The sequence below is a fragment of the Tupaia chinensis genome, unplaced genomic scaffold (genome assembly GCF_000334495.1).
Source record: "Tupaia chinensis unplaced genomic scaffold, TupChi_1.0 Scaffold000063_1, whole genome shotgun sequence".
In the NCBI taxonomy this organism is placed as follows: domain Eukaryota; kingdom Metazoa; phylum Chordata; class Mammalia; order Scandentia; family Tupaiidae; genus Tupaia; species Tupaia belangeri.
In genome coordinates, this window is record NW_006159521.1 from 3,102,338 (window position 1) to 3,114,985 (window position 12,648).

A 12,648-nucleotide genomic window follows, 5' to 3' on the forward strand; every position below is an offset into this window, starting at 1 on the left:
TTTTTTTTTTAAGTTTTTGTCATAGAGTGTATGTGCTTGCCAGAGAAAGAGAGGGGAAGAGGGAGAGAGAGAGAGGGGGGAAGTGAGAAATCATCCCGGGGGTGGGAGAGGAGTGTGGCCACACTGCAATCCCTTCTCCATTCTCCTCCTGGGATTTCATGCAGGCATGTACAAACTTCCAGCATAATTTTCGAGCTGCCAGGTCTGGGACTCAAACTGCGGCCAACCACGTGAGAATCCAGTGCATTCACCACTACACCATCTGCTGGCCGCTATTCTTTTATATTTTAAGATATTAGCTAGAACACTTCGGTGCACTGGACATGGTGAATCAGCTCTCTATCAGAGTCGGGTAACAGGGACAGTGCTGGCCACCAGGAGTATCAACCTGCACCATGGCCTGACACACATGAGGGGCCTAGGAGCTGGACACTCTAAAGGTGACGAAAGACAAAGCTGAGTTCCTGCTCCCGGAGAGCCTCCTGGAGCCTCACCAACCTCAGGAGATACTGTACCTGCACATAAAGCAAGTTCAGCTGCACAGGGTCTCTGGAATCTACATTCTGATCAGAGTAAAAGAACTTCCGTCTGAGCAGCAACGTCTCGTTCTCGTCTACTCCTTGTTCTCTGAACGTTCGGCTGTGATCCAGCCAATTTACTGCAACACAAGACAGATGAAAGGACTGCGTTTACTTTCCCTCTTAATGAAAGGGATTTACCAAAACAGCAATGTGGCACATATGCAGGTTTGTATCATGCTTATATTCAGTAGCTCAAAACTGTGCATTTTAACTTTGCAAAATACTTTCACATCTACCATATGACTGGCTGAAATGGAAAGGAGGGAGAAAAATTCCCAGTTCTTCCTAAAATTAGCTACAGCACTGCAATGATAAGCCCCTTCACCTGGGGCGGGAGGAGGCAAAGAAATAAGAAAATCAGTATTTTGTGTTAAGAAACCAAGGTAGAAAGTTCCCTTAAATCAAGAGTAGATACTGCTGTTTTATCAAGTGAGGGAATTTAGAGGGACTGAGCATAACGAGTTACCTCTAACCTCAAGAAGAAAAGATGAAAGCATGAATATGGAGGAGATGGGGAGGAAACAAACTCTTAGGATGTGATGACAAAACCCTGCCCATGGGCCAGCTGACTCAGTCATTCTGAGAACCCTGTCCTCACGTCTAGGACCCTGGGAATCAGTCGCGTCCCTCTACACCTTCCACAGTTCTTACTCCTATGCTCTCCCCTGGGCTTCACACACACAGTGCTCAGTATATACTACCGGCCTCAGTAGATGACAGGCAACGTTAGCCATAGTCTCATCTCCCACGGTGCTTGGGAGGGTATCATGCACATATAAACTCTCAGGCCATGTCTGCCAAAGTATCCTGGAAAGGAGTTATGTAACTGGAAATCAAATGAGGCAGAAAGGAAAAAGAACACAGACAGAGTCAGAGGAAATGACGGTCCCACTGAAGGTCAATAAACACAATGACAGTGATGATGTCATTTTAATGCAGTACCATGACCAAGAACGATGGGGCTGGGAAGGTCTAAGAGGGCTGTGTGATGATGAAGATCCTCTTACTGCAAGGTCGGGCAGCAAAGTGCACATGGTCTGGGCTTTAGGGACATATGGGCTTACGTGCTGGCTTTCCCATATATTAACTGTGTGGCCAAAGAAAATGACTTTCCTATGATGTAATTATACGGTCATTTTTAAGCTGTAAGGAAATTATAGATCTAGGCAATGGCCATTGATGGCTGTTAACATCGCTCAGAAAAAACAAGACACCACTTCCTGATAGAAGAACATACCAGCAAAGGAGGAGTCTTAAAACACACATGAGGACACATATACTTGAATCTAAGCAATCCTCTAGATCTGAAGAATTAAGAGACAGGAGAACACATTAAAGGACACTGTAAGTAGGCAATCCAACAAATCCACAGTGTAGAAACGGCTCTACAACTAATAATCTGTTTTCTTCACACACACATACGCACATGAACAAATAAAAATTGCAGAGGAATAAAAGAGAAAGACCAAGAACCTATTTAGTAAAAACAATTAAGTGGTATATCATCCACAAAGGCATAACCTTATTAGGATTCCAGTTCAAACTAATAGAAAATTTCAAAGATCATGGAGAAATTGTGAACACAACTTACATACCTGATTTAAGAGATTAATTTTTTTTCAAGTTACTTTGATTTCCTTAAGACTATCTTTTTGTGACACAAACCAAAACATTTAAAGATTTTGAACAGAAAAAACCTGGCCTGGGTCATACGGGTGACAGGTTGGGGGTGAGGGCTGGCCAACCCCTGTGCCTGAATCACGCTTCCTTCCCCAGCACTTACAGTCATCATCCGTATGAAGCTTGGCCTTCAACTTCTCCATTTTCTTCTCGTCTCGTAACAGCGTCCTGTCTTTTTTTAGTGTACCCGTCCCTTCCTCTTTCTTTTCTTCAATAGTTTCTTGGATTAAAGAGTATTCTTCATAATTTGTTATCCCTAACAATAGAAATTAGGTTGTAATTCTAGATGATTAAACTGCTGTCACCTCTTGCAGCCTAAGGTCTGCAATATTCCAAGGAGTCGATGGAGGCAAAAGACAGAAAGAGATCCTCCTCCTAAGGCGGGGGTCAGGGAGGCCACCATAGCTAACGACTCTGGCTAAAATGATCAATCTTTGGCTATTAATGTCAATTCTAAATGGCATGTTCACTTCTCTTGTCTAATTATTGAGAAGCAGGAGTCTAGTAGGATCATGAGACAAAGACAATGCCAAATAAGAAGTGTATGAAGGGGGGGTCAGCAGGTGGTGTGGTGGTTAAAGCACTGGATACTCCCACATGGCCAACCACAGTTCGAGTCCCAGACCTGGTGGCTTGCTTTCTCACTTTCTCTCTCTCTCTCTCTCTCTTTCTCTCCCTCTCTGGTCAAATTAAAATAAATACATGATTAAATAAATAATTATTAAGGAAAAAAAAGAAGTGTCTGAAGGAACTGGGCTTCCTCTGCATGGGGAGAACACTGAAATAGGCAAGGATACTTTCTTCAAACATCTAAGGGCTTCAAGTAGAAAGGAGGCAGATTTGTTCTCTGTGGAGCTTAATACTAGCCTGCTAGAAACTAGTAGAAGAAAAGCAATCAAACAGTCATATACTATGTCACTATGAATATTTAAGGAAACATTGGACATCAATGATATTTACAGAGAACGGCAGCAATGAGTGAGAGACTGAAGTACCTAATTTTAAAAACATTACTTTCGATTTGAAAACTCCTTTTGTTTTTAAAAGGGAAGTCAACGCTCTCAATCGTGACTTAGTGAGAAGTTCCATGCTTACAATACAGGCTGACAATCCTTTATCTGAAATGCTTGGGATCAGAAGTGTTTGGATTTGGATACTTCCAGATTTGGGAATATGTCCTTGTCCATAATGAGATATCACAGGGGGAGCACCCAAGTCTAAATATGAAATTTATTTATATTTCGTGTACATCTACCTTGTATGCATAGCGTGAAGATAATTTCATACACATTATAATGTTTTTTGCTTTTTTTTAAAATTTGCCAGAGCATGTACACTCAACAGAGAGAGACAGAGAAGAGAAGGAAGGGACAAGTCACCCCCTGCATGGCCATGCTACGATCCCTTCTCCCTATTTTTGAGATTCTGGGCATGCATGTACACACACCTAGCATGTTTTTTAAGCTACTAGGTATAGGACTCAAGCTGCCTAGACAGCCACATGGGATCCAGCCACCTTACCCACCACACTACCAGCTGGCCTGTTTGTAGTGTTTGGATTGTGATCAGGCACATGAGGTCAGGGTTCCATGCTCAAAAAATTTCAGATTTTGAAGCAGTTCCAAGTTCAGATTTTCAGATCGGGAATGCTCAGCCTGCACCGGTTAGTAGATGGGCATATCAGGAGGGTGAGCGTGCTCACTGGGGACTGGGCAGTGAGATGTGAAGACACAACCCAAAATGCCTAGACACCAAATAGGAGTGGAAAGAAAAAGAGGCGCGAAACTAAAAACGCAGCCCAGGATGAACCTGAAGCATGTGCACACTCACCTATCCGGCTGCAAATAGTAACCAGGAGTTCCCCCACGGTCTTAGAGTCGTCCACCATCACTGTTTTCACAGAACCGTCCAACATCCGGATTTTCTGAGGTCTTTGTTTCTTTTTGTATTCCAAAATATCCTAGAGCACAAACCACACACACAGCTTCACACTGAGTGGGAAAACAGACAACAAACCTGGACACTTTTCTTTTAAAGACGAATCTCTAGCAGACTCTGATTTCCTTTCTTCTAAACTGTCTTTGAAAACCTTCCTAAGATTTCACAGGCTTGTTGCCATGACTATGACAGAATCTCTGGCGCTAAATAATGATGTCTGTAAAGATTTCTGTAAAATCGAGTAGTCAAATTGCACCCAAAGAAGTAATACCTATTGCTCACAGTCTCTATGAAACAGAAGTGGCACGTGTCCAATCAAAAGGCTGAAATGACCTGCTCTAAGGAGACCTGGCAGAGGGAAACACTTTCTTGCCTTTTAATAACACAGTGCTGTGTATCTCCCACGGTCGTTTACACTGTCATAGCAAGTTTTATTATCCTAGCTATATAAAATAATTTGTTTTCTAAATTTATTTTTTTAATTTTAACTTTTCCCTATATATTACAGATATAATGAAAGATGTAAATCATATTCCCCTAATTTTCCACAATAGTAGAAGTTTCCACGAGAGTACAGGGAAATACGGTAATGACAAAACCAAAGAGGGGTAACAGTTTGAAAGTCCCATTTTAAAGAAATGTTTTCCTAAGGATGTATGTGCTCTCCAGAAACAGACCGAAGAGCAGGAGATGGAGATAGCACCCATCATGAGGCATCACCTCACCACAGCCCTTACTGTCTAGCTTTCCCTTCCTTCAGGATTTTGGGCACGTACGCACATGCACCTGATGTGTTTCTCAAGCCACCAGGTCTGGAACTCAAACCCTGTGGTGGGTCATGTTTTTTACTGCACTAAAACAAACAAACAAACAAACAAAACCCCAACTATTTGGGGGGAGGAATTAATTAACATCACATATTTCTTCTTTTTATTTATTTTTATTATTATTCATACATTAAATCGCTATACATCATTCAGATTGTGAAGATACTTCACCCAGAATGATATACACCTCATTTCTTTCTTGCATTATGGAATACTGGCCACTCTGATGGGCCCACTCCATCTTATATACCAAAAACTCACTATCTTGAGATTGGGCTAGACAGCATGTTTAGTATGTTTTCTAATCATTCCCTCTCCTCATTTCCATAACACAACCATTGTTGTTACCATTACTGATCTTCCTTAAGCTCATGGCTTTAATTTGAAGTCTCTTTTTCAAAAAACAACCCACTAATATACAGTCCCTGACCACTTTTAGCATTCTATTTGATTTTCTCTCTCATTGGTCCTTACTTTCATTCCCTTCCCATATTTACAGGAAGATGCTTTATCTTATCTCACAACTATCCAGTTCAACAATAGCATGTAGAAGCTGCTTGAAATACTAACCCCAAACTATCTCAAGCCCTTAAGAATTTCAAGAGTTTAGATTGCAGACATTTTCTATGACATCCTGGTCAACCCTCATAATGTACTTTACATCAACCATTACTAAGGTGCCCTTGAATCAAAATAGCACAATAAAATCAGCTTTTACGAAGGCCCAGCGACAAGGTGAGAAGGAAACAAAAACGGGGTCAGCAGCATACCCCATTTCGCAACATGTAGTAATCCAGTGTTCTGCCCGCTTCCAGCCAAATCCCTTTCCTGGGGTCTTCATCCGAAAGAAATAGACCATAGTCAGAAGCTGGAATATAAACAGAAAGAAAAATAGAAGACCAAGTGGTGAGGAAGCCATCTCTGACCTCCCAGGCCCTGTGCCTGCTGACTAGGCAAAGACGTGAGTGTTCTCCTTCACCCGAGGGAAAGGTTTCGTTTTGACCACACAAGCGGCCACTGGGAGCAGGTCAGGAGGGGTGAGATTAAGCTGCAGAAGCAATACCCCCAAACACTGTTTATGTTGCTTAAACCTGTTGGGCTGCAGTTGTGTCCAAAATGCAGGGCAACACCGAGAACAAAGCAATCCAAATTTATTTCTAATTGAATTTGACTTTGTCCTCTATCCTGTGCTATAAAAACCAGGCCAAGAATTCATGGAGAATGACAAGACAGTCATGGAGAAACTAAGGCGATGACTGCCTAAGCCCTGGGCTGCTGAGGCCAAGGCAGATGGAAGGAGCCCTTACCCCTTGAGAAATCCTTCCATCATCCCAACACAGTGCTCTAAAGACAGGTAAGAGCTCTTTATGAAAAGGAGCCTCTACCTCCAAAGTGAACTCTACAGCATCCCCTTCACCTAACCTAGGAGGAGGTCCAGGCAGTAGGGGACAATAGGGACCATTATTGTTTCATATCCTAAGGTTTTTCTCTTCCTCAGTGCAATTCAAGGAAGCCTCAGAGACCCAGAAGGAGCAGAGTGCCTGCTGATTCTCAGAAAAACCACCTCAAGATCCTCAGAGGTTTATATCTTCTTCACCAGACCTATAAAGCAATCCAGCCTAAAAAGAAAAAAATCTGAACAAAGAAACATAAAGTAAAGGCACTGGAAATGACCAGACAACCAAACCTTGGTGTTAGGCTTGGAGAGGTAAGCAGACTTCCTTTTTATTTCTGAGTAACCCAGAATAACACTGTATTTTGAATAATGCAAATAATGCCTTTAAAACAAAAGAGCAGAAGAGTTTTAAGAAAAGCAGATCTTTTTAACATAACCCATTCCTACTTATAATTATTCTTGATGCTTTTTTTATTCTTTCAATTTTTAATGTAAGTTTTGTCCCACTTTCACACTAAAGCTTATCCATTTGGGAGTGATCCTGATTTCTCAACTCTCAGCAAAATAAACAATAAAGGGAAGAAAGAGAGAAAACAAAAGAAAGAGAAACTATAATGGTATAAATGGTTTTTGTTTAAACTCAGATTAATAGGTTTAGCTAAACACCAAAAAAAAAAAAAAATCACACTTTTTTTTTTTTTTTAGGCTCTGAGGTAACATTTATTTTTTTTTTAATTTTTATTGTTTTGAGAGGTTTTTGCTATAGGGCGTGTGCACTCTCCAAAAAGACACAGAGAGAGAGATGGAAAGCGAGAAATCACCCCCCAGGGGGGATGGTCACGCCGCAATCCCTTCTTCTCCATTCTCCTCTCAGGATCTTGGGCACACACCCGACGTAAGTTTAAGCCATTGGGTCTGGGACTCGAACCACAGTTGACTGTATGGGAGTCCAGTGACATAGCCATTACGCTAACTGCTGGTCCCCTGATGTAACATTAATAAAGTCCCTTCAAAACACTTGAAATATAAGACTTGCCCTGGGTTTTGATGGCGGTAGACAACAGGATTCAGGATATATAGAACCAATCATTGTTAGGGCATTTCCATTTGTACTTTATTAAATAAATGAGATAGCATATCACAAAGTGATTTGTAAGCCACACAGCACAATTTTTTTTTTTAAAGATTTTGCCATTGGGCATGTGCACTTGCCAGAAAGAGAAAGATGGAAGACAGTAAGAGGGAAAGTGAGAAATCACTCCCCAGGGGGGTGGGTGGCCAAGCCACAATCCCTTCTCCTTCATTCTCCTCCTGGCATCTTGGGGGCACACACACATGTGTCCGGCGTGATTTTCAAGCCCTCAGGTCCAGGATTCTAACTGTGGTCGGCCTTGTGGGAGTCCAGTGACATAACCACGACACCACCTGCTCGCTGCCACAGCACAAATATCGATGTATGGGAGGGTCAAGGAGCAGGGTGTGACGAGGAGATGACTCAGCGATAGGCATGGTCAAGAAAAGTCTCATTCACAGGAAGCGACTAGTGTCAGGGCTAAGAGAGATTTCAGTTGAAGCCCACATTCTACAGACTTGTGTAGCACTCAGAGCCTCCACTCCTTAGCTGCACAGTGAAGAACCTACAGACACAGCTGAGGAAGCCACCAAGTAACTGATGACCTACCTTGGCCAGTCTGTGCCTCTGGTACCCGTTCCCGAATGACTCGACATGCATCATACACAGCCGTAGACGGTTCAAACTGCATGGTCTTCACCACATTGCAGTGGCGGACACAAATCTTTAAGGATAGGGCCACCATTTTTATAGATGATCTGAAGAGTGTCTCACTTAGAATGTCTGGAAAATACAGAGAGAAAACCCCCAATGGTCATGATAAGTAAGTGTCTTGGGGAAAAAAATAAAACATTGGCTACTGAAATCAAGCTTTAAAAATCAGAATACGACAGCAATTGAAGAGGTCATTTTAGCTATAAAATAAATTCTAAAATTTAATTTCAAAACATTCATAGTAAGATGACAATGGGTGGTAAGTAGAATCCCTGAGGAAGGAGGAAGTACGGATGTTCACCAAGTCTCCTTCCTCATAACCTTCCCTGCTTGGGGTTTTCCAAAGGAGCTTCTTGGGAGTGGAATGGCCCAGATTAATGTCTTTAAGGAAGGTAAGAAGGAGAGAGTCTGGGGCATCCATGGATGGCTCTTGAGATGCTTTTGCAAATAGTGTTGGCCCCTGGGAGCCTCTCCACCAGCTACTGGGGATAGGGAAGAATCACGATGTCGTCTCAGGTGCTCCTCGTGGCTAAAGAGCTCTACACTCCACCTACCAGAAGACCCGGCTTCCAGGCCCAGCCCTGTCGCCAGGAGCCTGCGTCCATCTGAACAAGTCACTTTGACTACTCAGTGGAATTTCTCCACAAATAAAGTGGCTATAATGACATCAGCCCTGTGTTATTCATAAAAACAGAATCCCAAGGCAAGATCAACATCAGGGCAATCCACAAACATCACTGACAAGGCCAGAGACACTGGTCTTGAACACTGAGTGTGAAAGACCACAGCACTAGTTCAGCATTTCGAAATGAATAAAATGCCAATTCTATTCTGATTTTATTCAGACAAACTATTGGGATATTTTGCTTCCTGTCTAGTCCAATGGCTTTGGAAAAAATACAGATTTAGGCTGAGTTTGAATTATGTCATTAATGTCTCCTTTTCAAAATCTAAGGCCAAGAATTAGATTCATTTCCTTTCAGTTAGTGGTTCATGTTTTATTTCTAGTATTTGTTTTATTCCGTGGCCAGACATTTACTCACCACCCTTCCCTCTAACCCTCTACACAAGCCAGCCTCTATCAGATGTGTGTTCTGGGCACAAGACAGGGGCAGAAAAGTTTTTGTTTTGTTTTGTTTTAGGTTTTTTTTGCCATAAGGCTCATGCACTTACCAGAGAGAGCCAGTAAGAGACAAAGTGAGAAATCATCCCCCGGGGAAGATGGGTGCACCACAATCCCTTCTCCACCATTCTCCTCCTGGGATTTCGGCACGTATACACACATGTCCAGAGTGATTTTTAAGCCACCAGGTCCAGGACTCCAGCTGCAGTTGGCCATGTGGAAGTCCTGTGCCTTAGCCACCACGCTACCTGCTAGTCCCCAGAAAGGAGTTTTTATCACAAATACTTCTTCCTCGAACCTAATGAACCAGCACAGGCTTAACAGGCTGTCATTCTGACAAAGAAAACAAGGCCTGGGCTAGCCAGTGGTGTGGTGGCTAAGGCAGCTGGATCCATCAATGGCCACCTTTGCGGTTTGAGTCCCAGACCCAGTGGCTTAAAAAACATGCTGGCTACATGTTCATGTGTGTCCCAAATCCTTCTAGAAGAATGGTATAGATGGGATTGTGGTATGGCCCTCCCCCCAGGAGATGCTCTCTTTCTCTCTCTTTCTTTCTCTCTTTCCAGCAAGTCACACACCCTATAGGAAATTGAAACACAAAACAAAAGGTATCTTTTATAGTGATTGGCTAACAAAATCTTAGAGCAGCACAGGGAACTTCAAGATCACACTCCTTGTTATCTTTTATTAGAGAACCCGCAAGGAGTAAACCTAGATCCCCACTCCCTTTAGTGTCTTTCAGGTAAAAGCAAGGAGTATGGCCATAGAAAGCCAGCCAATAGGCTGTCCAGCCCAAAGATGGCAGGGGTGTGGCCAGGGCCTAGGCCTCTTAGCAGGGCTGACTGAGGGCTTCCCAAGAACAGGCAACTGGTGACTTGGCGCAAAGGGTGATGTTAAACCAATGATCTGGCATCCATGGGCAGAGTTCACCACAGTTTCACGATGTGACCATTAGGTTGTCCAACTGTAAAGTCATTCTGAATTCTGCTTTCATTCTGAACCAACTTCGTGCAATGTGAGAATATTTTTGTTTGCAAAATGTCAAGGTGCACTGGTCAACAAATAGCAGCTGTGTTCACTGGGAAGCTGCCCCAAACAGAAGTAATTTACTAAATTCTGCGCAATGACTAGGTGTCTAACATGGAGGAGGAGCACAAAGAACCCGATCATTTCTACCTGCAACATTATGGAATTTCAAAGCCATTGATAAAGGTTCAACCCATCCTACTTTTCATATCCAATCAACTAACTCCCCAATTTGGGGAAATAAAATGTAAATTCTGGAGTTAGAAGCACAAATTTACTGTGATGCAGACTACTCCACCAGTTGGTTTGTCCTTTGGGGCTGGTGACAAGGGCAGGGTTTACTGAACCTCTGAGGTCCATAAGCTGGTGCTAAGTCAATAGGGAAGGCCATGGGACTCAGCATTGGCATGGATACTGTTTACGGGATACACCAGAGGAGGAGATGGTTAATCTCTTCTATTCCCTGGGGAAAGGATTATAAGTGCCACTGCATCAAGACTGCCCTTCCCAGGCTAAAACTTGGCTTCCTGAAGAGCAAATGACTGGTCCCTCTAACCATGCACAGAGAAATTCAGTTGAAGGCCAAGACAGGGCCATGGCATGGTCCTGAGAGCTGAACGGAACCACAGAACCTAATACGAGAGCTCCAAGGAAGGAGAAAAACACACAGTGGAGAGCGAGAAAGGGCAAGCAGGGCAGCAGAGTAAAGTGGGGAGTCCTGGTGACATAGCAAGGTGCCTGAGGGTGCCCAGTCAATGAGTAATACAGAAGAAGTTGGGTAAAGTGGGGAGTCCTGGTGACAGAGCAAGGTGCCTGGGGGTGCCCAGTCAACGAGCAATACAGAAGAAGTTAGGAAGCACACAGGAAGGAGAGGAACAGGGAAAATATGACATGAAGAAGAACGAATGGAAGAAAAGGCTGCTAAGACATGGATTTGGGGAGACACAGATTTGGGGTGGATTTCCTGGGGACATATTCAGTAGGGAGATGGAGCAAAGTTGACTATGAAGCTAAAGACAGATAACCTGTGCAGGAGGAACAAAACCACCTGGGGAGTAGAGAGAGAAAGGAGAAACCTGAGGCTTGAGTCCTGAGACCATTTTCTCAAACAGGAAGAAGAAACAGGCAGAGAGGCCTAGGGACAGGTGAGGACGGAGAAGAGATGGAAGGCGGAGTCCAGGAGAAAGCAACAACCAAAGTGAGAAACTTTGGGGGGTGGGGTGAGTAGGGGTACATCTTGGTTCAGGCACTGAACTGTGCTAACTGCTGATCACACACAGGCAGGATGGGATGGAGACACAATACCATCTGGCCACTGGCGGTCTCGGTTGGGGTGTCTTGGAGGGATGTTGCCAGAGGACGGCTGGAGCAGCAGGTGCAGAGGGAGGTGGGGCTGAGGGGTGGACACAGCAGATACAGAACTGTCTCCTGGGCAGGCCTCTGGGAAGGGAGCAGAGGAACAGGCAGGAGCTCTGACTTAGGCTTTAAGACTCTTCATCCCAAAATGTACATCATGTGGTTGCTGCAAACACCATAGGACCTTATCTACATACTTACTTTTCTACCTTAGCATGACCCAAGAGGCAGTCCCAGGACAGCTGAGTGCCCTTCCACACCAAACATGGTCTATGTTTGGGGGCAGGGCCCTCATTACTGCTCCCTAGGTCTATTGGGGGGTGGGGTGAGTAGGGGTACATCTTGGTTCAGGCAAAGGGAACTGGGCTAGGAATCCAGGGCCCTGGCTCAATCCTAGGCCCACCGATGCCTGGGACTTCTGGACTGTTCCTTCCCTTCTCTCACCCCTCAGAGAACAAGAAGCAACTTCCTTGCAGGTTCCCAATGCTTGGCTGACTATCTCAGGGGATGCCCTTGTCTCCTCATCCTAACATCTCATGTCAGAGGCCACGGAATGGAGGCAACTGTTTTAGCAATAGTTTAGGGTTGATGTTCAACAGAGTGAAGAACACCAGACATTCATTGTGAAAGTATTGCTCTCAACATTTTATCACCCACAAGCAGCAACTGCAAAAAGGGTCAATATCAGAATACACTGCGCGCACACACACACACACACACACACACACACACTCCCCCCCAAAAACCAAACCAGTCACTCTCAGAGAGCTCTGCATACTGATCTAGTCTAAGGCCAAAAGGTTCAAAGTTTGTCTTCTTACTCCTGGCTCTCTGTTTTATTAACGATTCTGTTTTCTCAAGCATGACACAAGACCAACAGTTTATTTCAGAGAACTTTTGTTTTAAGTATGTAAATCCATGCCTTATATGTAGGG

General features: G+C 43.8%; 1 protein-coding gene across 1 annotated transcript in view; it reads right to left on the reverse strand.

The window, feature by feature from the left end:
* Positions 1-12,648, reverse strand: part of TLN2 (talin 2) — a gene marked incomplete in the record, with an annotated part of 559,462 nt that overhangs the window by 239,658 nt on the left and 307,156 nt on the right. Inside the window, 5 exon segments of the mRNA XM_014593350.2 lie at positions 516-658; positions 2,365-2,517; positions 4,092-4,221; positions 5,797-5,894; positions 8,104-8,277. Of these exon segments, the coding sequence (XP_014448836.1) occupies positions 516-658; positions 2,365-2,517; positions 4,092-4,221; positions 5,797-5,894; positions 8,104-8,239 (660 nt within the window).